The sequence below is a fragment of the Gobio gobio genome (genome assembly GCF_949357685.1).
Source record: "Gobio gobio genome assembly, chromosome: 21".
NCBI lineage: Eukaryota > Metazoa > Chordata > Actinopteri > Cypriniformes > Gobionidae > Gobio > Gobio gobio.
The window spans coordinates 48,988,751-49,011,844 of record NC_137117.1 but is presented as its reverse complement, the minus strand read 5'-3'; the positions used below and the strand labels follow the sequence as shown (position 1 = coordinate 49,011,844).

Here is a 23,094-nt window from a genome sequence, read left to right as displayed (position 1 = left end):
TGTGTGTCTTGCAGCTGTCCACGTAACGTAGAGGGGAAAAACATTCTTGCTTAAATCACAAGATTTCAGAGTAATTGGGGCAGAAACCCCTCCTGTCAAACCCTGTGTCCTGTCACACTGATGGCGCTCAAAAATCTTTTCCAAAGTGGCAGGTCTGTTAATAAATTCTACTCTGTACTTCACACAAAATGATCGTTTACTGCCAGAAAGCATTTCGAGGTCAAAGGGGCAATGACCTCCCACCTCCAATCTTTCTCAACATTTCCCGACAGCGCTTGTTTGTTTTCCTCAGTAGCAGGGCTATAAATATCACTACAGATTTCTGATCAGCTTCAGACTCACCATATCAAGAACAGAGACTCCAGGTAAGATGTGATTTTAAGACTATATGAACAGGCAGTGTCAGTGTGAACGTGTTGAGTAAAGGTTGAGCAAAGCTTAATACAATGCACAGCAAATCAATCTACATGTTCACTGAAAGGAAAAGTGACGTTTTTCAGAGGATAGGTGTAAGAAGTTGGAAAACCATGAGTCTGAACCAATGAAATGTCATTTTCAAACTCGTGCTGATTTAAACAAAGCAAACGATCCCGATACACTGCAAAAATGCTCTTCTTACTTAGTATTTTTGTCTTGTTTCCAGTCTAAATATCTAAATATTCTTAAATCAAGATGCATTTACTAGATAAGTAAAATGACATATATTTGTTCTTGTTTTCTTGAAAATCAAATCAAAATGTAGCAAGTTTTTGCTTAAAACAAGCCAAATGATCTGCCAATGGAGTGAGGAAAATAATCATGTTTCTGATTGAAATCGTGTTTTTTGTTTCTTTCCCAAACAGAAATAAGATTATTTTCCTCACCCCATTGGCAGATCATTTAGCTTGTTTAAGCAAAAACTCACTTCATTTTGATTTTTTTCCTCCAGAAAACAAGAACAAATATCTTATGTCATTTTTCTTATCTAGTCTATCTTGATTTAAGAATTTTTAGATATTTGGACTGGAAACAAGAAAAAGGAAAGAAAAAAAAAACTAAATAAGAAGAGCATTTTTGCAGTGTATACACAGATACACAGAATTACATTTACTTTCAAAATATCTACTTGGCATGTGTTCATCCAAACATTATCTGTTAGGTCTTAAATGAAACCTTTGGGGGGGAAATATCTGATGTGTAACATTATATCTGTGCATTACAGTAGGTCTTAATATAGACTGTCTGTCTCAAACAATTGTGGTATCATGGGGAAAAAAAGTTGACTACGCTGCAAAAATGCTCTTCTTATTTAGTTGTTTTAGGTTTTTTTTTTTCCTTTTTCTTGTTTCCAGTTCAAATATTAAAAAATTCTTAAATCAAGATAAATTATATAAGTAAAATGACAATCCCGCAAGCGCTTCAGACACAGAGGCTGACCACAGCTCCTCATTGACCTGCAGACTCATTTAAACTCATTTATTCCCTCATTTCAGTCAAATCAAAACGAGGGAACGAATTGTTAAAACGAGGAAATGCATTAATAAAACACGGTAACGAGGAACCGAATTATGAATTGGTCACGATGTAGGCTATATTTCTCTGCATGTTCTTTCCGGGGCTCATAGCTTTGAATTATATGAATACTGTTTATTAATTTTGGTCTATGGCAGTTAGAAAGACTAAGACTACTACTCGACTCAAACACCCATGAGATCTCATTGCTGTGTATGTCAGTAGTCTATATGAGGGGGCTTCTGTCAAAATGATTTATGACCCTGTGATTTATGGCTGGTGTTCAATCAACAGATGTTCATCTTTTGACCTCTGTTTCTGGAAGTCATAAAATGTGACAATGTTTTTATGATGTTTAATGATCAGCAGGTGTGACCTCCGCTTCCGGGGGGCTGTGTGTGTTTATGTTTTTATGTGATCAGGAAGTGTTTGTGCAGGGCTGTTTGTGTTTGACACTGTATATTTGATCTCTGATTTCAGGTTTCTAGCTGGTTCAAGCCCAGCAGGTCGATATGTCGGGATCTTGTTTTCAGCATTCGCATCATCCATGTCTATAAATGAAACAATACAAATTGTGATGTAGATAAAAACAATGTAGATAAAATAGTAAATATATGAAATAAGATGAAATGATATGTTAAGTTTAAGAGAGCATGCATGTCCCTAATACGTTGATTGAACTCTGAAATTGGTTAGAGTAAACTTGTTTCCTCAGTTTAATTGAGTGATGGAATCTCCCAAAACTTGTGTATTTAAGTTCATTATATAATGTACTTAAACTATTAGGTTCACTGAATTTGGTGCTAATTTTAAGTGTACTTACATATTTAAGTTGACTCAACATGGAAATTAAACAGAAATCAGAAATGATTTATAAATTACAATCATAAAGTTCTTATTTTTGACTGTAAGCTTTGTGCAAACATACCAAACTGGAAAAAAATAGTATTAATAAGAATAATACATTCTGACCAGTCAATAAAGTTAGTGTAGATATCCACTGTTCTGCCAGACATAGAGCGCTCCCTCCGATCCGCCTGGGTCCCTGCCCCACCGGTTCCAGGAGATTTATATGAAGACCAGTTAGGAATGGTTTCCAGATTTCAAGAAATGTAGACATAATATTCTTGTTAGTGTGTCATTTTTTTAATGTGATGTATTCTGTAAGAAGATTGGTCCAGTGATTGATATGTATACAATTTTTGGATTTCCAATTTAGCAAAATTATTTTCTTGGCGATAGTTAGTGAAATGAGGAGTGGGTTTTTATATTTGACTGGGGGATTATCGACTTCTCTGCTGTTACTGAGTAAACAGAGTGATGGAGATGGTGGGATTCTACAGCCCATGACCATGTGCAAATATGTGTCCCTCAAGCCCATTTTAAACTTCTTTCTTTCGGTGATGTAAGTCCTGTGAATAATCTTGAACTGTATGAGTTGGAGGCTTGTGTTGTTAGTCAGTGAAAATGTTTTGTTACAGATTTCCTTCCAGAGGTCGGTGTTGAGGGGTCATGGGTAGTACTGTTGATGCATCATTATTTGATATAAGTTTATGTCGTTTGGAAATGAATTTGTTGGAGTTAGTGATTTTCATTATGTGATCTTCCATTAACTGAGTGGGATGAAGTGGGTTATTGATGATCTTGGATTTAACTATAGATTTTATTTGTTGATATTGGAGAAACTGTTCTCCCCAAGACCGTTGTTACAAACTGCTCCGAGACAGAGGTTGAGAATCCAAATGCAGCTTTATTACAGGGCAATCCAAAGGCGTAATCCAAAGTACAGGCAATGGTCATACACAGACAGGCAGTCCAAACAAAGAAACAAACAAACAAACAAAACAGGCAGGGACCAGAGGCAACAGAGTAATCCAGGGAACAAGGCAAGATATCCAAAACCAACAGACAAGAAAAACAGGAGAATGCTCGGAATTGCAGCGTAACACTAAACAAGACTTCGCGGAGTGTGAATGCATGACCATGGTATAAATAGACAGATACTAACAGGATGGTGAGACACAGGTGAATGCAATCAGTGAATGAGGGACAGGTGAATGTGATTAGTGATAAGTGATGATGGGTCCGGGCAGTGAGTTATGGGAAATGTAGTGATATGTTGATATGTGATATGATATTGTTTGCTGAATGAGTGATAATAGTCTTGTGTGTGGAGTGCCCTCTGGTGGCTCTCAAGGGCACTCCAGCTGGTGATCATTACATAGCCCCCCCTTTAAGGAGCGGATTCCAGACGCTCCTAAAACTGACACGGAGGGAGGAAGAGCGGAGGCGGACCCGGGGGCGGGATGGAGGGCCAGGCCCGTGGAGTGGAAGAGGGCCTGGAGACTGAGTCAGAGCAGGAGGCCAGGTTGGAGCAGGCTGGGCAGATAACCACAGCAGCGCAGGTGAGGTTGAAGCCCCCCACGGTGGAGCAGATGACCACCACAGCAGCGGAGACGGGTTTGAAGACCCCCATGGCGGAGCAGACGACCACCATAGCAGCGCAGGTGAGGTTGAAGACCCCCATGGCGGAGCAGACGACCACCACAGCAGCGGAGACGGGTTTGAATACCCCCATGGCGGAGCAGACGACCACCATAGCAGCGGAGACGGGTTTGAAGACCCCCATGGCGGAGCAGACGACCACCATAGCAGCGCAGGTGAGGTTGAAGACCCCCATGGCGGAGCAGACGACCACCACAGCAGCGGAGACGGGTTTGAATACCCCCACGGCGGAGCAGATGACCACCACAGCAGCGGAGACGGGTTTGAAGACCTCCACGGCGGAGCAGTAGGTGGCACGGTTGGAGTCCTCTCTGGACTCGTGACTTGAGGCGGAGTCCTCTCTGGATTCGTGACTGGAGGCGGAGTCCTCTCTGGACTCGTGACTGGAGGCGGAGCCCTCTCTGGACTCGTGACTGGAGGCGGAGTCCTCTCTGGACTCGTGACTGGAGGCGGAGTCCTCTCTGGACTCGTGACTGGAGGCGGAGTCCTCTCTGGACTCGTGACTGGAGGCGGAGCCCTCTCTGGACTCGTGACTGGAGGCGGAGCCCTCTCTGGACTCGTGAATGGAGGCGGAGCCCTCTCTGGACTCGGGACACGGGCCGGAGCCCTCTCTGGACTCGGGACACGGGCCGGAGCCCTCTCTGGACTCGGGACACGGGCCGGAGCCCTCTCTGGACTCGGGACACGGGCCGGAGCCCTCTCTGGACTCGGGACACGGGCCGGAGCCCTCTCTGGACTCGGGACACGGGCCGGAGCCCTCTCTGGACTCGGGACACGGGCCGGAGCCCTCTCTGGACACGGGCCGGAGCCCTCTCTGGACTCGGGACACGGGCCGGAGCCCTCTCTGGACGTTGGTCCGTGGCCGGAGCCATCTCTGGACGCTGGTCAGTGGCCGGAGCCATCTCTGGACGCTGGTCAGTGGCCGGAGCCATCTCTGGACGCTGGTCAGTGGCTGGAGCCATCTCTGGACTCTGGTCAGCGGCTGGAGCCATCTCTGGACTCTGGTCAGCGGCTGGAGCCATCTCTGGACGCTGGTCAGTGGCCGGAGCCATCTCTGGACGCTGGTCAGTGGCCGGAGCCATCTCTGGACGCTGGTCAGTGGCCGGAGCCATCTCTGGACGCTGGTCAGTGGCTGGAGCCATCTCTGGACTCTGGTCAGCGGCTGGAGCCATCTCTGGACTCTGGTCAGCGGCTGGAGCCATCTCTGGACTCTGGTCAGCGGCTGGAGCCATCTCTGGACTCTGGTCAGCGGCTGGAGCCATCTCTGGACTCTGGTCAGCGGCTGGAGCCATCTCTGGACTCTGGTCAGTGGCTGGAGCCATCTCTGGACTCTGGTCAGCGGCTGGAGCCATCTCTGGACTCTGGTCAGCGGCTGGAGCCATCTCTGGACGCTGGTCAGCGGCTGGAGCCATCTCTAGACGCTGGTCAGTGGCTGGAGCCATCTCTGGATCGGCAGACGTGACGTGAAGCTCTGTCTCTGGATCGGCAGAAGTGACGTGAAGCTCTGTCTCTGGATCGGCAGAAGTGACGTGAAGCTCAGTCTCTGGATCGGCAGAAGTGACGTGAAGCTCTGTCTCTGGATCGGCAGACGTGACGTGAAGCTCTGTCTCTGGATCGGCAGACGTGACGTGAAGCTCTGTCTCTGGATCGGCAGACGTGACGTGAAGCTCTGTCTCTGGATCGGCAGACGTGACGTGAAGCTCTGTCTCTGGATCGGCAGACGTGACGTGAAGCTCTGTCTCTGGATCGGCAGACGTGACGTGAAGCTCTGTCTCTGGATCGGCAGACGTGACGTGAAGCTCTGTCTCTGGATCGGCAGACGTGACGTGAAGCTCTGTCTCTGGATCGGCAGACGTGACGTGAAGCTCTGTCTCTGGATCGGCAGAAGTGACGTTAAGCTCTGTCTCTGGATCAGCAAACATGACGTGAATTGCAGGCCCGACTGGACTGGTGGCCATGTCATCCGAAGACACATGCATAGCAGATGCAGTGGGTATGTCACTATCCTTCTCCATTATACCCACTGTAAAAGCAGAGCCGCTCAGTTGCAATGCAATGTCAATGTACTTTTTTAGAGAGCAATTAGGATCATGCAAAGGCATGATAGAACTGAGTGGCTCAGATAGTCCTCCTCTGAAAAATATCATGAGGCATACCTCGTCCATTGAAGTCAAATGGGCCAGCTCAATGAAGTCCTCTACATAGTCCTCGATGGGGCGATCTCCCTGACGGAGACGCATTAACTGTGCTGCTGGATTCATAGCGGCGAAGTCTTCTGTTACAAACTGCTCCGAGACAGAGGTTGAGAATCCAAATGCAGCTTTATTACAGGGCAATCCAAAGGCGTAATCCAAAGTACAGGCAATGGTCATACACAGACAGGCAGTCCAAACAAAGAAACAAACAAACAAACAAAACAGGCAGGGACCAGAGGCAACAGAGTAATCCAGGGAACAAGGCAAGATATCCAAAACCAACAGACAAGAAAAACAGGAGAATGCTCGGAATTGCAGCGTAACACTAAACAAGACTTCGCGGAGTGTGAATGCATGACCATGGTATAAATAGACAGATACTAACAGGATGGTGAGACACAGGTGAATGCAATCAGTGAATGAGGGACAGGTGAATGTGATTAGTGATAAGTGATGATGGGTCCGGGCAGTGAGTTATGGGAAATGTAGTTTGTGAGTGATAATAGTCTTGTGTGTGGAGTGCCCTCTGGTGGCTCTCAAGGGCACTCCAGCTGGTGATCATTACAACCGTACCTCTGGGCTAGTGGTTTAAATGATGCTAATCTGTTATTTTGAATCAAGTGATGGAGGTGAGGAAGTCCTTTTTAGTGCAATGCTGGAAAATTGACAGAATTAGTGAATAGTTGGAAATCAGGGTTGGAGCAGATGGGGGTGTGTCTACATGGTGTTAGTGGTGAATTAGTAACTTTGTTTTCTTTCCACCAGGCTGTCAGAGTTGATGCAATTGTAATATTCTTGAAATTAATTGTGCATTTTCTTGATTGATTTTGGTAGGAAGGCGAGGTCTGAAACTAAATTTGGCCAATTCCATCCATAAATTATTGTGATAGTTTTTGTGATTATTGTGCCTGGTTTGCTAAAGTCTCGATTAATTGAACATTTTACCTCGATTACGATTAACGAACAATTATTTTGTTTTTTTAATTTTTTTGCTTTGATTTTTTGGCCCTCATAGTTCATTGATGAGGTTTGTACTGTAAAAATGTTCATCTATTAAAGGTGGGATTTTTTTGTCTAATGAAAAAGTGCATCTCTTTGTGATTTTAAAATACTTGAAGGAAACGGCTCACTTTCAGCAGTTATTGTCTATGGGGCAGAACATTTCTTTCAGATTTCTGCTTGTTGTACATCAGATACAGATAATCTAGCGCAGTAGGCCTACATTACATTAATTTGAATGCATTAATGAGAGAGTGTGTGTGTGTGTGTGTGTCTCATTAATTATCTCCGTCTTTATTAATTATGAAGCTGTGGTGTGTAGTTACTTCAAAGGAAGACAAATGTGTAATGGGTGAGTTTCTAAGCTACTTTAGTGATGAATCACAGGACAGCGTTGACACTGCGTTTCTGCGCTGCTCTCTGCGCACGATCTTCATGTGATGTGAGAGCTTCTGTCTGAGTGCTCGTTTGTCACAAAATATCAGGCATGAGTTCAACATAATACACATCTGATGACAACCCACACCTGCTGATCATTAAACATCATAAAAAGGTCATCACATTGTTAACACTTTATAATAACTGCACACTACGAAGCATTAGTTAAGCATTAGTAAATAGTTCATTCATCATTTATAAAGCATTAATAGACATTAATAGGAAGTTTATAAATACAGCTATAAATGCTTATTGTTAACACTTAAAGGTCCCATGGCATGAAATTTTCATTTTATGAGGTATTTCAACATTAATATGAGTTCCCCTAGCCTGAATATTGTCCCCAAGTGGATAGAAATGTTGATCGGTGTAAACCCGAGTTCTGGCTGTCTTTCTCTGCCTTTGAGAAAATGACAGGCCAGACGAGCCAATCCTGAAGTCTCCTGGTTTGACGTCCAAGCAGGAGCGGTTTCCTCCACCCAGAGAATCTGCCACGCCCATGCAAACGCTCGAGAGATCATGGGTTGTGAACGAGTGAACGCTGCAGTTTCTCAGTGTTTGGATGTACAAATGAAAACAGAAGTCTTTTTTCAGTTCCTTCTGATCTGTGATCAGTGATTTCTGATGTGCAGCTAATTATTTATTATTCGTGCACACGCAGCGGCTTCTCTCTCTCCAGACAGAACGGTGTTTTCTATCTGGTGAGTCCATGTTTTTGTACGTCCTCGTCGCGTCTATCGGTTCTAAAATGTGCATTCAGTCGTTTCTGCTCAACATCGGCAGACTGACATCTCTTTAGAGATAAACCTTACACACGCCGAAGCTCGGGCTGCACTGACCGGTCGGCCTTCAACATCCCCGACCCCCAGTACTGCATCTGGCCCACAGCGGAGGCACCAAACGCGGCGTGAGATTAAGCAGAAGGGAGTAAACGTGAGGGTCTCCGGGCTAGCCAGCCTAGCCCACAATAAACTGGATTACATTCGATTACTGCTGTTGTGTCTTTGTTTGCGCTGTGTACTCAATGCGTGTCACTAACGCTTTCCATACGATAGGAACATCTAAAAATAATGGTATTATCAACACTTACTCGTAACTTGTTCATCTCGACAGCTGTAATGGTACTTTGCATGTGTTACAAAGTTGGTAATAATGATGAAGACGGACTCGGTGTGACTGGGACTCGTGTTTATTCAGAACTCTCAGATACAAACACAATTAAAGCTGCAAGCAGCATTTATCGGGGTTCAAGCAGTTAAGGCCTTTAAGGCCTTGAAGCACACAAGCATCAAAAAACATTAAGTTTTATTTAGCAAGCATTTAACAACTGCCGTAATAGATGAAAAAGTCAATTTACAGCCAATACAGGCAGTTTACCATAGGAAATATATGGTTTTAAAGCGTTTTTACAGTTATAGCACGTTTTGCCTGAGTCTTCTTATAGTCTTGCCTGATCTCCACCACTTTTATTGGTAGTACTCCAAGTGTGCCCATATATATGTGTCAAATTTGTTGTAAATATGTAATTTTGATTAGGAGTTTAGACAATTATATTCAGTGGCGTAACGAGCCAACACCGGGCCCTTAAGTAGGATTATCAAGGCGGGCCCCTTGATGACGCAATGTCCGCGAGTAGTCTACCATGAATAGGACAGGATATGATCATACACAGCATATAAGAGATGAGATGACTAACAAAATCAGGAGGAGCCTACGCTCACCAAAAAACAAAAACAAAAAAAAACCCACTGTCACCAGCGCACCATAACACATTGTTAGGCCTAGGTCCAAATACATGAAAAAGATGCTCTCTTAAATTATAGCGGGATTTTCCGGGCTTTACTATGTGCAACTGCAAAGTTGTCGATTAGATCAGGATTGTGCGCACGGGCATTCTCAATTGACCCTTCGCAGGGAGTTTGATTGACAGGTGATCTGACTAATCATAATCCGCCATTTTGTCCAACAAAGCAGTCAGGAGAGTTAGTAGATTAACATAGGAGGATTTAAATTTGAAAAACAAAGTGTACTGACGTCTTAGCACTTTAAAACAGCATTCCTTTTATGTTCCTTCATGTTTATTTTAATTATATAAATTAAGTAGAAGGAAGAGATGATCGGTTCACAAGCAGCTTTAACTGAGCCTCGAGTCTACAGCGATCTCTCAGACACATTAAAGAGACACAAAATGGTATTTATTGTTTAAATGTCTCTAAAAAATGACTACATTTGAAAGGTGAGACTTTGTTTCATATCAAAAGTACTTGTCTGTCAGCGCGCAGTCTTTTCTCTGATCCGCAATGTATTTTTCACTGCGTGAGAACTTGGTGTGGTGTGAGAGTGGCGTCGCTTGTCAGACATAGCAATAGTAACTAAAGTGGGCGGGTCTTTGCAAACGGTTATTGACAGTGTGGACGGGGATTCGCCAGTCCCAATTCAAAACAAATTTCATCACAATCCATCATTGTTCGTTTCAAACATGTGAGAGCATCAAAATGATCCATGGGTGAAATTGATTGGATTTAATTAATTTTTTTGTCAGTTCCGATCATAATTTTAAAATTTTGGCATTATTGTTTAGCCATTTACCTATGTTTTCAAATGTCCTTAGTTTTTTTGTTGTTGTCTCGATCAGACTAACGGCTTTGAAGATAACCACAATTTTTTAAAGCTCTAAATGACACTTAAAACCATAAGGCGAAACCTGGTATGTTTGGTATTGTTGAACTCTGCAAAGATTCTTAGGAGGTCACTCCTGTGAAAAAAACACGGGCTTGAAACTTCTAAGGCTCCTTCAAGGCATTGTGCCAATGACGTATACTGAGTTTTTTTTAGATACACCAATGTTCTCATAGACTATCATGGCACCCTGGACAAAGACACTGCATGCCAATTTTCAGTAGACTAACGGTTGGGTGCGCTTATAGCTATTTTCATGATTTTTTCCACTGTTATAGTGCCACCAAGTTGCCAATTGTCACGATTTTTTTCATGTCAACTCAGATTGAGTTTATGAACATGTGTCCCAAGTTTAGCGAAAATATCTCTTTCCGTTCACAAGTTATAACCATTTTATAGCGCCACCAAGTGGCCAATTGTCATGATTTTTTTTCACGTGACCTCAGAATGAGCTCATGAACATGTGTCCAAAGTTTTGCGAAAATATCTCTTTCCGTTCACAAGTTATAACCGTTTTATAGTGCCACCTAGTGGCCAATTGTTGCGATTTTTTTCAAGTGATCTCAGATTGAGCTCACGAAGATGTATCCCAAGTTTAGCAAAAAAATCTCTTTCCGTTGACAATTTATAACCATTTTAGTAAAAATGGCCCTGGTGCCATCAAAGATTTTGGTTCCCCTTATCGACCGTTAATTGAAATTTTTAATTTTTTGGGTGATTATTGATTGTCAGACTCCAGAGAATAGTCTTGCAGTGGTTTGGTTCCAATCAGGCCAAAAACCTAGGAGAAGTTCGCAAAAATAGGTTTTTCAAAAAAATGCAATTTACTCGAAATTGGCGCCTTAAGGGCGAGCAAATCGGAGATAGCCATTTTGTCTGCCTTGAGCCAAGGATTCCAACGATACAAGACACTTGATCCTGGCACAAACAGTCTAAGAGTTATGAGCAATTTTGAACTTTTGGTTGCTGTAGCGCCACCTATGGGCCATTCGGGGTCATACTCTGATAGGTTGTCCCCAAACTGAGGCCTACCATCTGGCCAGGTTTCAAGTCTCTAGGCCTTACGGTTTGGCCTGCACGATGCGTTTTACGAATCCTTACAATTACAATAGGGTTTCAGCATTTCATGATTGAACCCCTAATAAGAATGAAGGCTTTTTGCCAGTTATAGCGCCACCTATGGTCCGATCTCCGTGAAACTCTGCATGCTTCCTTACCATGTTCTGACACATATGCTCATCAATTTTGGTGAAGTTTTGAGTTTTCCTTTGGGATTTATAGGCTTTTGAGTGTATTTGGCCACGCCTCTTTTCTAAATGACCTTGTTACAGCCACCCAAATGCCAAAGTTCAACTTTTTTTTGATAATTATTGATCTAGAGAGTCCAGAGAATTGTCCTAGACTGGTTTGGTTCCGATCGGGCGAAAAACCAGGGACTAGTTTGCAAAAGTAGATTTTGGACAAAATTCGACATAGAAGAAAATTTTCCCTGCCTACATCAAAATCGGAGATAGCCATTTTTTCCGACTTGAGCCAAGGATTCCTACGATACAAGACACTTGATCCTGGCACAAACAGTCTAAGAGTTATGAGCAATTTTGAACTTTTGGTTGCTGTAGCGCCACCTATGGGCCATTCGGGGTCATACTCTGATAGGTTGTCCCCAAACTGAGGCCTACCATCTGGCCAGGTTTCAAGTCTCTAGGCCTTACGGTTTGGCCTGCACGATGCGTTTTACGAATCCTTACAATTACAATAGGGTTTCAGCATTTCATGCTTGAACCCCTAATAAACTCGCGCTGACTGACAGCACTCTCATAACTCAGTAGTTACTATAAATAACTTTGTTAGCAATCGCTGAGCTCCGTCTCTAGTACGTTAGTGATGTCCGGTTCGCGAACAATCTTTCTTTTGAACCGGTTCTTTTTAGTGAACCGAATCAGTTCACCAAATCGGACTGAATCGTTCTAAACGGTTCGAGTCTCCAGTCAGCGCTGATCCATAATTTACTAAAGTTACTAACTTTCTGACATGAGTGACAGCCCCTCCGACTAGAAATAAACTAATAACCTGAAGTATATGCTGTAACTACAACAGTTCACTGAACTGAGACGTGCTTAGAGAACTGATGTGAAGTGAACTCAGGTCCATCCGTCTCTCTGGCAGCAGCCGTTAAACCACGCCCCCTCCGCTCATTTCAAATGCAAAGATGTCAGCCAATCACAACAGTGAGCGTTTTTACTGAAGTCTCACAGCAGACACGCCTCTTGAAACAGGGCATTCAGCCACAGGGCAAACAGCAGTATAGACAAAAATGCCTTTTATTTCTAAATTATGACATCTTATGATGTAAAAATCATACTAACAATATAAGTACACCTCAGGAAACATTATAAAATAATAGAAAAATGCCATGCCATGGGACCTTTAACAATTAGGTTTTATTAGTTAACATTAGTTAATGCATTAGTTAACATGAACTAACTATGAACAACACCTCTGCTCAGCATTAGTTCATCTTTGTTAATGTTAGTTGATAATAATCCAGCTGTTCATGGTTTGTTCATGTTAGTTCACAGTGCACTAACTAATGTTAGCAATATTTGAATGCAGTAGTAAATGTTGAAATTAACAAAGATTAATAAATGCTTTATAAGTGCAGTTCATTATTTGTTCATGTTAACTAATGTAGTTAACTAATGTTAGCTAATGAACCTTATTGTAAAGTGTTACCGCTTTATTCATGATTTATAAGCATATATATAATGTGTTTAATAATTGTATTTTCATACTTTATAAATGATCAATTTATCATTTCTAAATCATGTATTACATTATTTACAAACCAGTTATTGAGGAGTTGTCAGTAAAGGATTAATAAACTATTTAAATGTACACTTATACATCTTATTATTTAGACATATAGTAATAGTTACTCACTGTGTTAATAAATGCTTTATTATCATGTATACACATTTAGTAGTTATATTCAGTTAATTATTTTTGTGAGTTCATCAATTTATTAATATAGCACGTCATACTCAATGGCAATTCAAAGTCCTGAATCACTAAATTCGGGGAATTGGTCAATTGTTTTATTCAAATGTTATTTGTTGTATTTTGGCACTCCTGTAATCCAGTGTTGACACGGGTAAATGTCTATTCAGCAAAGTTTACACAGAAACCTATTTTTATATCAGATTGCAGAGGCTTAGTTTCATTTGACTGCAGTTATGTTTTCTGGAGGTGTACCGAAATGTTATTTTTTTATGACATTGCAGAAGCTTATTTTTAATTTTATATCAAGTTACCAGTTGGACAGTTTCATTGTTTTGCATTTTCAAATAAATACTTGCAAGTTCTGTATCACTCTGTGTTGTGTTTGTTTCCTTTTTTTGTTTTTGAAGAAAACTGAGCCTTTAAATCTCCTCTGTAAAAGCTTTACGAGGCATAAACCATCCTCACTTTAGATGAGCTCACAGAAATAGTTCACTGACAACTACTAAATGTGTTATAACTACCTGAATTAATCATCAATTACAGTAGGAATATGTTAGTAAAGCATTTATTAACACACTGAGCAACTATTACTATATGTCTAAATAATAAGATGTATAAATGTATATTTAAATAGTTTATTAATCCTTTACTTACACTTTATACATGATCTGATGAACCACTGACAACTCCTAAATAACTGGTTTGTAAATAATGTAATGATTTAGAAATAATAAATTGATCATTTATAAAGTATGAAAATACAATTAATAAAGACAATATAGATATGCTTATAAATAAGAAAAAAGCATTTACAGTTGTATTTATAAACTGCTTATTAATGTCTATTATTGCTAATGTCTATTATGGCACAAAGCAATTTTTGAAAGGGACACAAATAATACAGCCAAAATCGTACTTGTAAGGATGTGTGTACCACAAAAAACCAAACCGCATCATAGCTCATTACCATAAAGTTGAACTGATTTCAACTCTCCTCGACGGCCAAATCTTTCAAGACGCGCCGCGCCGCTCTCGCCGGAGCTCGCCGTCGTCTCCCATTGGAAACGAATGACTTCCGGCCACTTTGATGCTCTCGCCAGAGCTCGCCATCGTCTCCCATTGGAAACGAATGACTTCCGGCCGCTTTGATGCTCTCGCCGGAGCTCGCCGTCGTCTCCCATTGAAAACGAATGACTTCCGGCCGCTTTGATGCTCTCGCCAGAGCTCGCCGTCGTCTCCCATTGAAAACGAATGACTTCCGGCCGCTTTGATGCTCTCGCCGGAGCTCGCCGTCGTCTCCCATTGAAAACGAATGACTTCCGGCCGCTTTGACGCTCTCGCCGGAGCTCGCCGTCGTCTCCCATTGAAAACGAATGACTTCCGGCCGCTTTGATGCTCTCGCCGGAGCTCGCCGTCGTCTCCCATTGAAAACGAATGACTTCCGGCCGCTTTGATGCTCTCGCCGGAGCTCGCCGTCGTCTCCCATTGAAAGCGAATGACTTCCGGCCGCTTTGATGCTCTCGCCGGAGCTCGCCGTCGTCTCCCATTGAAAACGAATGACTTCCGGCCGCTTTGATGCTCTCGCCGGAGCTCGCCGTCGTCTCCCATTGAAAGCGAATGACTTCCGGCCGCTTTGATGCTCTCGCCGGAGCTCGCCGTCGTCTCCCATTGAAAACGAATGACCTCCGGCCGCTTTGATGCTCTCGCCAGAGCTCGCCGTCGTCTCCCATTGAAAGCGAATGACTTCCGGCCGCTTTGATGCTCTCGCCGGAGCTCGCCGTCGTCTCCCATTGAAAGCGAATGACTTCCGGCCGCTTTGATGCTCTCGCCAGAGCTCGCCGTCGTCTCCCATTGAAAGCGAATGACTTCCGGCCGCTTTGATGCTCTCGCCGGAGCTCGCCGTCGTCTCCCATTGAAAGCGAATGACTTCCGGCCGCTTTGATGCTCTCGCCGGAGCTCGCCGTCGTCTCCCATTGAAAGCGAATGACTTCCGGCCGCTTTGATGCTCTCGCCGGAGCTCGCCGTCGTCTCCCATTGAAAACGAATGACTTCCGGCCGCTTTGATGCTCTCGCCGGAGCTCGCCGTCGTCTCCCATTGAAAGCGAATGACTTCCGGCCGCTTTGATGCTCTCGCCAGAGCTCGCCGTCGTCTCCCATTGGAAACGAATGACTTCCGGCCGCTTTGATGCTCTCGCCAGAGCTCGCCGTCGTCTCCCATTGGAAACGAATGACTTCCGGCCGCTTTGATGCTCTCGCCAGAGCTCGCCGTCGTCTCCCATTGAAAACGAATGACTTCCGGCCGCTTTGACGCTCTCGCCAGAGCTCGCCGCCGTCTCCCATTGAAAGCGAATGACTTCCGGCCGCTTTGACACTCTCGCCAGAGCTCGCCGTCGTTTCCCATTGGAAACGAATGACTTCCGGCCACTTTGACGCTCTCGGCAGAGCTCGCCGTCGTCTCCCATTGAAAACGAATGACCTCCGGCCGCTTTGACGCTCTCGCCGACGGCGGTGTGAACGCACAGTTACAGGGATTAAAAAAGTAGTGGGTGTATTTTTACCATTATAGGGTGGTTCTGTACACACACTGCCAACACACATTTATGTTCAAACACCATGTAAAAGTGAATTTTGCATAATAGGGGCTCTTTAACATTAACAACACAGAATCTTGAACTAAGGAGAACTGAGTTCTTAAATACACATGGAAATGGAATGATAAACAACAGAACAGGTGTGCACTTTCAGAAACAACAAACAAACAAGGAGAACTAAGGCAAATGGTGAAAGGAAAAGCAGATTGTGACAATGAAACTAAACAAGACACGGTCGTGGTGTTGAACTTCTTCCTCATTGAACTTCACTGACATTCACACAGGTCCAAGATGGCGGCACTTGTGATGTCCCTGAAGCAGCCGAGCTGGATCTACTGTACATGTTTATGGTTGGCAACCCTAGCTGTGGAAGTCAAAGAAAATGCTAAATATCCAGGTATGATTGAAATGGTACTAAATGTGATGAATGTGCTATCAACAATATCACAGGGACAGATTCAAAATCATCAGAAGGAAAAATTGTCTCAGGTCACGTATATGTAACCCGGTTCCCGATATTTCTTCCTTACTTTAATCAGCCAGAATGATCTTATATGTGTTTCATGTAAGGCCAATACACAAAATCAGACCGTTTATGCTACTTTCATACTAAAAAGCACACATAAAACTTGTAGGGGATTTTTAGGTCATGTAAGAATACTGTAAAAATCTTATTTGAGTTTAACATGTCAACAGTATGCAATGGTGTATGGTATTCGTAGAAAATTCCTGATATTCATATACAAATCATATAAAGTTCTTATACTGAATCATATGCTAGTCAAATTAAAATCATATAGGATTTATTGTAATTTGTTTATATGTACAGATTTAATTTTTGCCTGCTCTTCAAGCTACATAATTCCTCATATTACAGCAGTAATATTACTATATCTCTACATATAATCATCATACATGATGTGTAATAGCGCCCCCTACCGTATAACAGTGAAAACACTGATGTGTAACAGCAACCCCTACCGTATAACAGTGAAAACACAGATGTGTAATAGCGCCCTCTACCGTATAACAGTGAAAACACAGATGTGTAACAGCAACCCCTACCGTATAACAGTGAAAACACGGATGTGTAACAGCAACCCCTACCGTATAACAGTGAAAACACAGATGTGTAACAGCAACCCCTACCGTATAACAGTGAAAACACGGATGTGTAACAGCGCCCCCTACCGTATAAAAGTGAAAACACAGATGTGTAATAGCGCCCCCTACCGTATAACAGTGAAAACACAGATGTGTAATAGCGCCCCCTACCGTATAAAAGTGAAAACACAGATGTGTAATAGCGCCCCCTACCGTATAACAGTGAAAACACAGATGTGTAATAGCGCCCCCTACCGTATAAAAGTGAAAACACAGATGTGTAATAGCGCCCCCTACCGTATAACAGTGAAAACACAGATGTGTAATAGCGCCCCCTACCGTATAAAAGTGAAAACACAGATGTGTAATAGCGCCCCCTACCGTATAACAGTGAAAACACAGATGTGTAATAGCGCCCCCTACCGTATAAAAGTGAAAACACAGATGTGTAATAGCGCCCCCTACCGTATAAAAGTGAAAACACAGATGTGTAACAGCAACCCATACCGTATAACAGTGAAAACACAGATGTGTAATAGCGCCCCCTACCGTATAAAAGTGAAAACACAGATGTGTAATAGCGCCCCCTACCGTATAAAAGTGAAAACAGAGATGTGTTACAGCGCCCCCTACCGTATAAAAGTGAAAACACAGATGTGTAATAGTGCCCCCTACCGTATAACAGTGAAAACACGGGTGTGTAACAGCATCCCCTACCGTATAACAGTGAAAACACGGATGTGTAATAGCGCCCCCTACCGTATAACAGTGAAAACACGGATGTGTAACAGCACCCCCTACCGTATAACAGTGAAAACACGGATGTGTAATAGCGCCCCCTACCGTATAACAGTGAAAACACGGATGTGTAACAGCACCCCCTACCGTATAACAGTGAAAACACAGATGTGTAATAGCACCCCTACCGTATAACAGTGAAAACACGGATGTGTAACAGCACCCCCTACCGTATAACAGTGAAAACACGGATGTGTAACAGCACCCCCTACCGTATAACAGTGAAAACACGGATGTGTAATAGCGCCCCCTACCGTATAACAGTGAAAACACAGATGTGTAACAGCGCCCCCTACCGTATAACAGTGAAAACACGGATGTGCAACAGCGCCCCCTACCGTATAACAGTGAAAACACGGATGTGCAACAGCGCCCCCTACCGTATAACAGTGAAAACACGGATGTGCAACAGCGCCCCCTACCGTATAACAGTGAAAACACAGATGTGTAACAGCGCCCCCTACCGTATAACAGTGAAAACACGGATGTGTAATAGCGCCCCCTACCGTATAACAGTGAAAACACAGATGTGTAACAGCGCCCCCTACCGTATAAAAGTGAAAACACAGATGTGTAACAGCACCCCCTACCGTATAACAGTGAAAACACGGATGTGCAACAGCGCCCCCTACCGTATAACAGTGAAAACACAGATGTGTAATAGCACCCCCTACCGTATAACAGTGAAAACACAGATGTCTAACAGCAACCCCTACCGTATAACAGTGAAAACACAGATGTGTAATAGCGCCCCCTACCGTATAACAGTGAAAACACGGATGTCTAACAGCGCCCCCTACCGTATAACAGTGAAAACACAGATGTGTAATAGCGCCCCCTACCGTAAAACAGTGAAAACACGGATGTGTAATAGCGCCCCTTACCGTATAACAGTGAAAACACAGATGTGTAACAGCGCCCCTACCGTATAACAGTGAAAACACAGATGTGTAACAGCGCCCCCTACCGTATAACAGTGAAAACACAGATGTGTAATAGCACCCCCTACCGTATAACAGTGAAAACACAGATGTGTAACAGCGCCCCCTACCGTATAACAGTGAAAACACAGATGTGTAACAGCACCCCTACCGTATAACAGTGAAAACACGGATGTGTAATAGCACCCCCTACCGTATAACAGTGAAAACACAGATGTGTAACAGCGCCCCCTACCGTATAACAGTGAAAACACAGATGTGTAACAGCGCCCCCTACCGTATAACAGTGAAAACACAGATGTGTAACAGCACCCCCTACCGTAAAACAGTGAAAACACAGATGTCTAACAGCACCCCCTACCGTATAATAGTGAAAACACAGATGTGTAATAGCGCCCCCTACCGTATAACAATAAAAACACTGATGTGTAACAGCGCCCCCTACCGTATAACAGTGAAAACACAGATGTCTAACAGCACCCCCTACCGTAAAACAGTGAAAACACAGATGTCTAACAGCACCCCCTACCGTATAATAGTGAAAACACAGATGTGTAATAGCGCCCCTTACCGTATAACAGTGAAAACACTGATGTGTAACAGCGCCCCCTACCGTATAACAGTGAAAACACTGATGTGTAACAGCACCCCAAACCGTATAACAGTGAAAACACAGATGTGTAACAGCGTCCCCTACCGTATAACAGTGAAAACACAGATGTGTAATTGCGCCCCCTACCGTATAACAGTGAAAACACAGATGTCTAACAGCACCCCCTACCGTATAACAGTGAAAACACAAATGTCTAACAGCACCCCCTACCGTAAAACAGTGAAAACACAGATGTCTAACAGCACCCCCTACCGTATAACAGTGAAAACACAGATGTCTAACAGCGCCCCCTACCGTAAAACAGTGAAAACACGGATGTGTAATAGCGCCCCCTACTGTATAACAGTGAAAACACGGATGTGTAATAGCGCCCCCTACCGTATAACAGTGAAAACACGGATGTGTAATAGCGCCCCCTACTGTATAACAGTGAAAACACGGATGTGTAACAGCGCCCCCTACCGTATAACAGTGAAAACACGGATGTCTAACAGCGCCCCCTACCGTATAACAGTGAAAACACAGATGTTTAACAGCGCCCCCTACCGTATAACAGTGAAAACATGGATGTGTAACAGCACCCCCACCGTATAACAGTGAAAACACAGATGTGTAACAGCACCCCCACCGTATAACAGTGAAAACACAGATGTGTAACAGCAACCCCTACCGTATAACAGTGAAAACACAGATGTGTAACAGCAACCCCTACCGTTTAACAGTGAAAACACGGATGTGTAACAGCAACCCCTACCGTATAACAGTGAAAACACGGATGTCTAACAGCGCCCCCTACCGTATAACAGTGAAAACACGGATGTCTAACAGCGCCCCCTACCGTATAACAGTGAAAACACGGATGTCTAACAGCACCCTCTACCGTATAACAGTGAAAACACGGATGTCTAACAGCACCCCCTACCGTATAACAGTGAAAACACGGATGTCCAACAGCACCCTCTACCGTATAACAGTGAAAACACGGATGTCTAACAGCGCCCCCTACCGTATAACAGTGAAAACACGGATGTGTAATAGCGCCCCCTACCGTATAACAGTGAAAACACGGATGTGTAATAGCGCCCCCTACATTATAACAGTGAAAACACGGATGTGTAACAGCACCCCCTACCGTATAACAGTGAAAACACAGATGTGCAACAGCGCCCCCTACCGTATAACAGTGAAAACACGGATGTGTAACAGCGCCCCCTACCGTATAACAGTGAAAACACGGATGTGTAATAGCACCCCCTACCGTATAACAGTGAAAACACAGATGTGTAACAGCGCCCCCTACCGTATAACAGTGAAAACACGGATGTCTAACAGCAACCCCTACCGTATAACAGTGAAAACACGGATGTGTAATAGCACCCCCTACCGTATAACAGTGAAAACACAGATGTGCAACAGCACCCCCTACCGTATAACAGTGAAAACACGGATGTCTAACAGCAACCCCTACCGTATAACAGTGAAAACACGGATGTGTAATAGCACCCCCTACCGTAAAACAGTGAAAACACGGATGTGTAATAGCACCCCCTACCGTATAACAGTGAAAACACAGATGTGTAAGAGCGCCCCCTACCGTATAACAGTGAAAACACGGATGTCTAACAGCAACCCCTACCGTATAACAGTGAAAACACAGATGTGTAAGAGCGCCCCCTACCGTATAACAGTGAAAACACGGCTGTGTAATAGCGCCCCCTACCATATAACAGTGAAAACACGGATGTGTAATAGCGCCCCCTACTGTATAACAGTGAAAACACGGATGTGTAATAGCGCCCCCAACCGTGTAACAGTGAAAACACGGCTGTGTAATAGCGCCCCCTACCATATAACAGTGAAAACACGGATGTGTAATAGCGCCCCCTACTGTATAACAGTGAAAACACGGATGTGTAATAGCGCCCCCAACCGTGTAACAGTGAAAACACGGCTGTGTAACAGCGCCCCCTGCCATATAACAGTGAAAACATGGATGTGTAATAGCGCCCCCTACCGTATAACAGTGAAAACATGGATGTGTAATAGCGCCCCCTACCATATAACAGTGAAAACACATGTGTGAAAAATAGGGATGTCCCGATCAGGTTTTTTTTGCCTCCGAGTCATTTGAATTTGAGTATCTACAGATACCGAGTCCCGATCCGATACTTCTATAATATAAGTATATACTTCTATATGTTAGTGGGCAGTAGATTATCTGTCATACCTCCTCTCTCCTTTTTTCATCATTCTCTCATTTCTATAAGCCTCCTCTATTACATCACTCTTTCTTTTTGTCTCCTTCTCTTGCCCTGTCTCTTCCCCTCCTAAAGCTGAGCTCTGGTTGATAGTCTTTTCATTGTTTAACATTGTATATATTAAAACAGCTGTCAAATATGAAATGTTTTGTTTGGCTACTTGCATCTTGCACCATTTACTGAAGCGTGTTACTTGCACAGCAGCTTCTGCGTATAAAGCCCGCATACTTTAATTTGATTGGTCATCTCAAATATTTTGATATTGATGAGCGGTGACGGACCACAGGCAGGGCAGCTCAGACAAGAAGATATCCTTGCAGCACTAAAGTAGTGTTAATACTCTATTAGGCAATTATTTCGCAACATTTATTACATTTAACACATATTAACAATTTGTTGCCCTTGATTGTTCTAGTTGCTTTTATTGCTCTCATTTGTAAGTCACTTTGGATAAAAGTGTCTACTAAATGATTAATGTATTATGTACACCTCGGAAAAATACAGAGGTCCAGACCTCATAACATTAGCTGGCTACGGCCATCGTGTAGGCAGCCTAGTTTACCTCAACACTTCAGTTTACATGGTCGGAGATATTCAGTCTTGTTCAGCTAGTTTCTCCACAGAGCCTTTACTGTACACTATATGTTGTGCCTGGTGCTCGTAACTCGTTATCACTTCAATAAAGCGGCAAAATCGCCGAACGAGTTGGTCAGCTCTGCGTGAGACGATCCAGCAGCTCTCGCGCTTTGAGTCTGTTGGATGCGCTCGCGGTTTAATCAGGTAATGCCGTTTCCCTCTGTGCTCGGGCCCTGGGGATTCAGCCCCAGCTAGCCCTTATGTTAATCCAGCCCTGTACATATATACATCCGAGTCCTGATCGGGAGGTAATGTCCGATTCCGATCGAGTCTCAAACCACGTGATCGGGCCCGATTTCTGATCACATGATCGGATCGGGACATCCCTAGTAAAAAACAGTAATATTGTGACACTGAACACAATTCAGTTAGTATTCAGTAAATACAAATAATTGAATAATTGGTAATAATGAATGTTACAAGTAAAATATTTGGGATTTAAAACAACATAATGCAATGCAATTATGATTTCAAAAAGTATATGGTGACTTCAGGTTGATTGGGACACTTTTTCCCAGTCATAACAGCGGGAACAATTTTCGGAATCATTTGATTTCGTAAACTATCTGATTTACACAATACTCAAATATCATTACGAGCTTCAGTTCATTTATGAGACATGCATGCAATGCATGATCGCCAGTGCTAAGGCTATTGTCTGTTATATTTATTAACCCTTATTAAATAAGAAGCAACTATATTAAAAGCATAGATTAAAATTAAGATATAATTTTTATAAAACGAAATTCACTTTAACCTCTTAACTGGCGCCCCTATTTTTGAGAATTCTTTGAAAACGATATACCCAAATGAAAATGTCTGCAGTTCTTAAACCCTATGGTCTAT

General features: G+C 43.3%; 1 protein-coding gene across 1 annotated transcript in view; it reads left to right on the top strand.

Moving 5' to 3' along the window:
• Positions 1–281: 281 nt before the first annotated feature.
• Positions 282–23,094, top strand: part of LOC307117367 (neoverrucotoxin subunit alpha-like) — a 43,271-nt gene continuing 20,458 nt past the window's right edge. The window contains exons 1-2 of the mRNA XM_079802180.1: positions 282–365; positions 16,183–16,295. Of these exons, the coding sequence (XP_079658306.1) occupies positions 16,190–16,295 (106 nt within the window). The 5' untranslated portion in view covers positions 282–365; positions 16,183–16,189. The remainder of the gene's footprint in view (positions 366–16,182; positions 16,296–23,094) is intronic.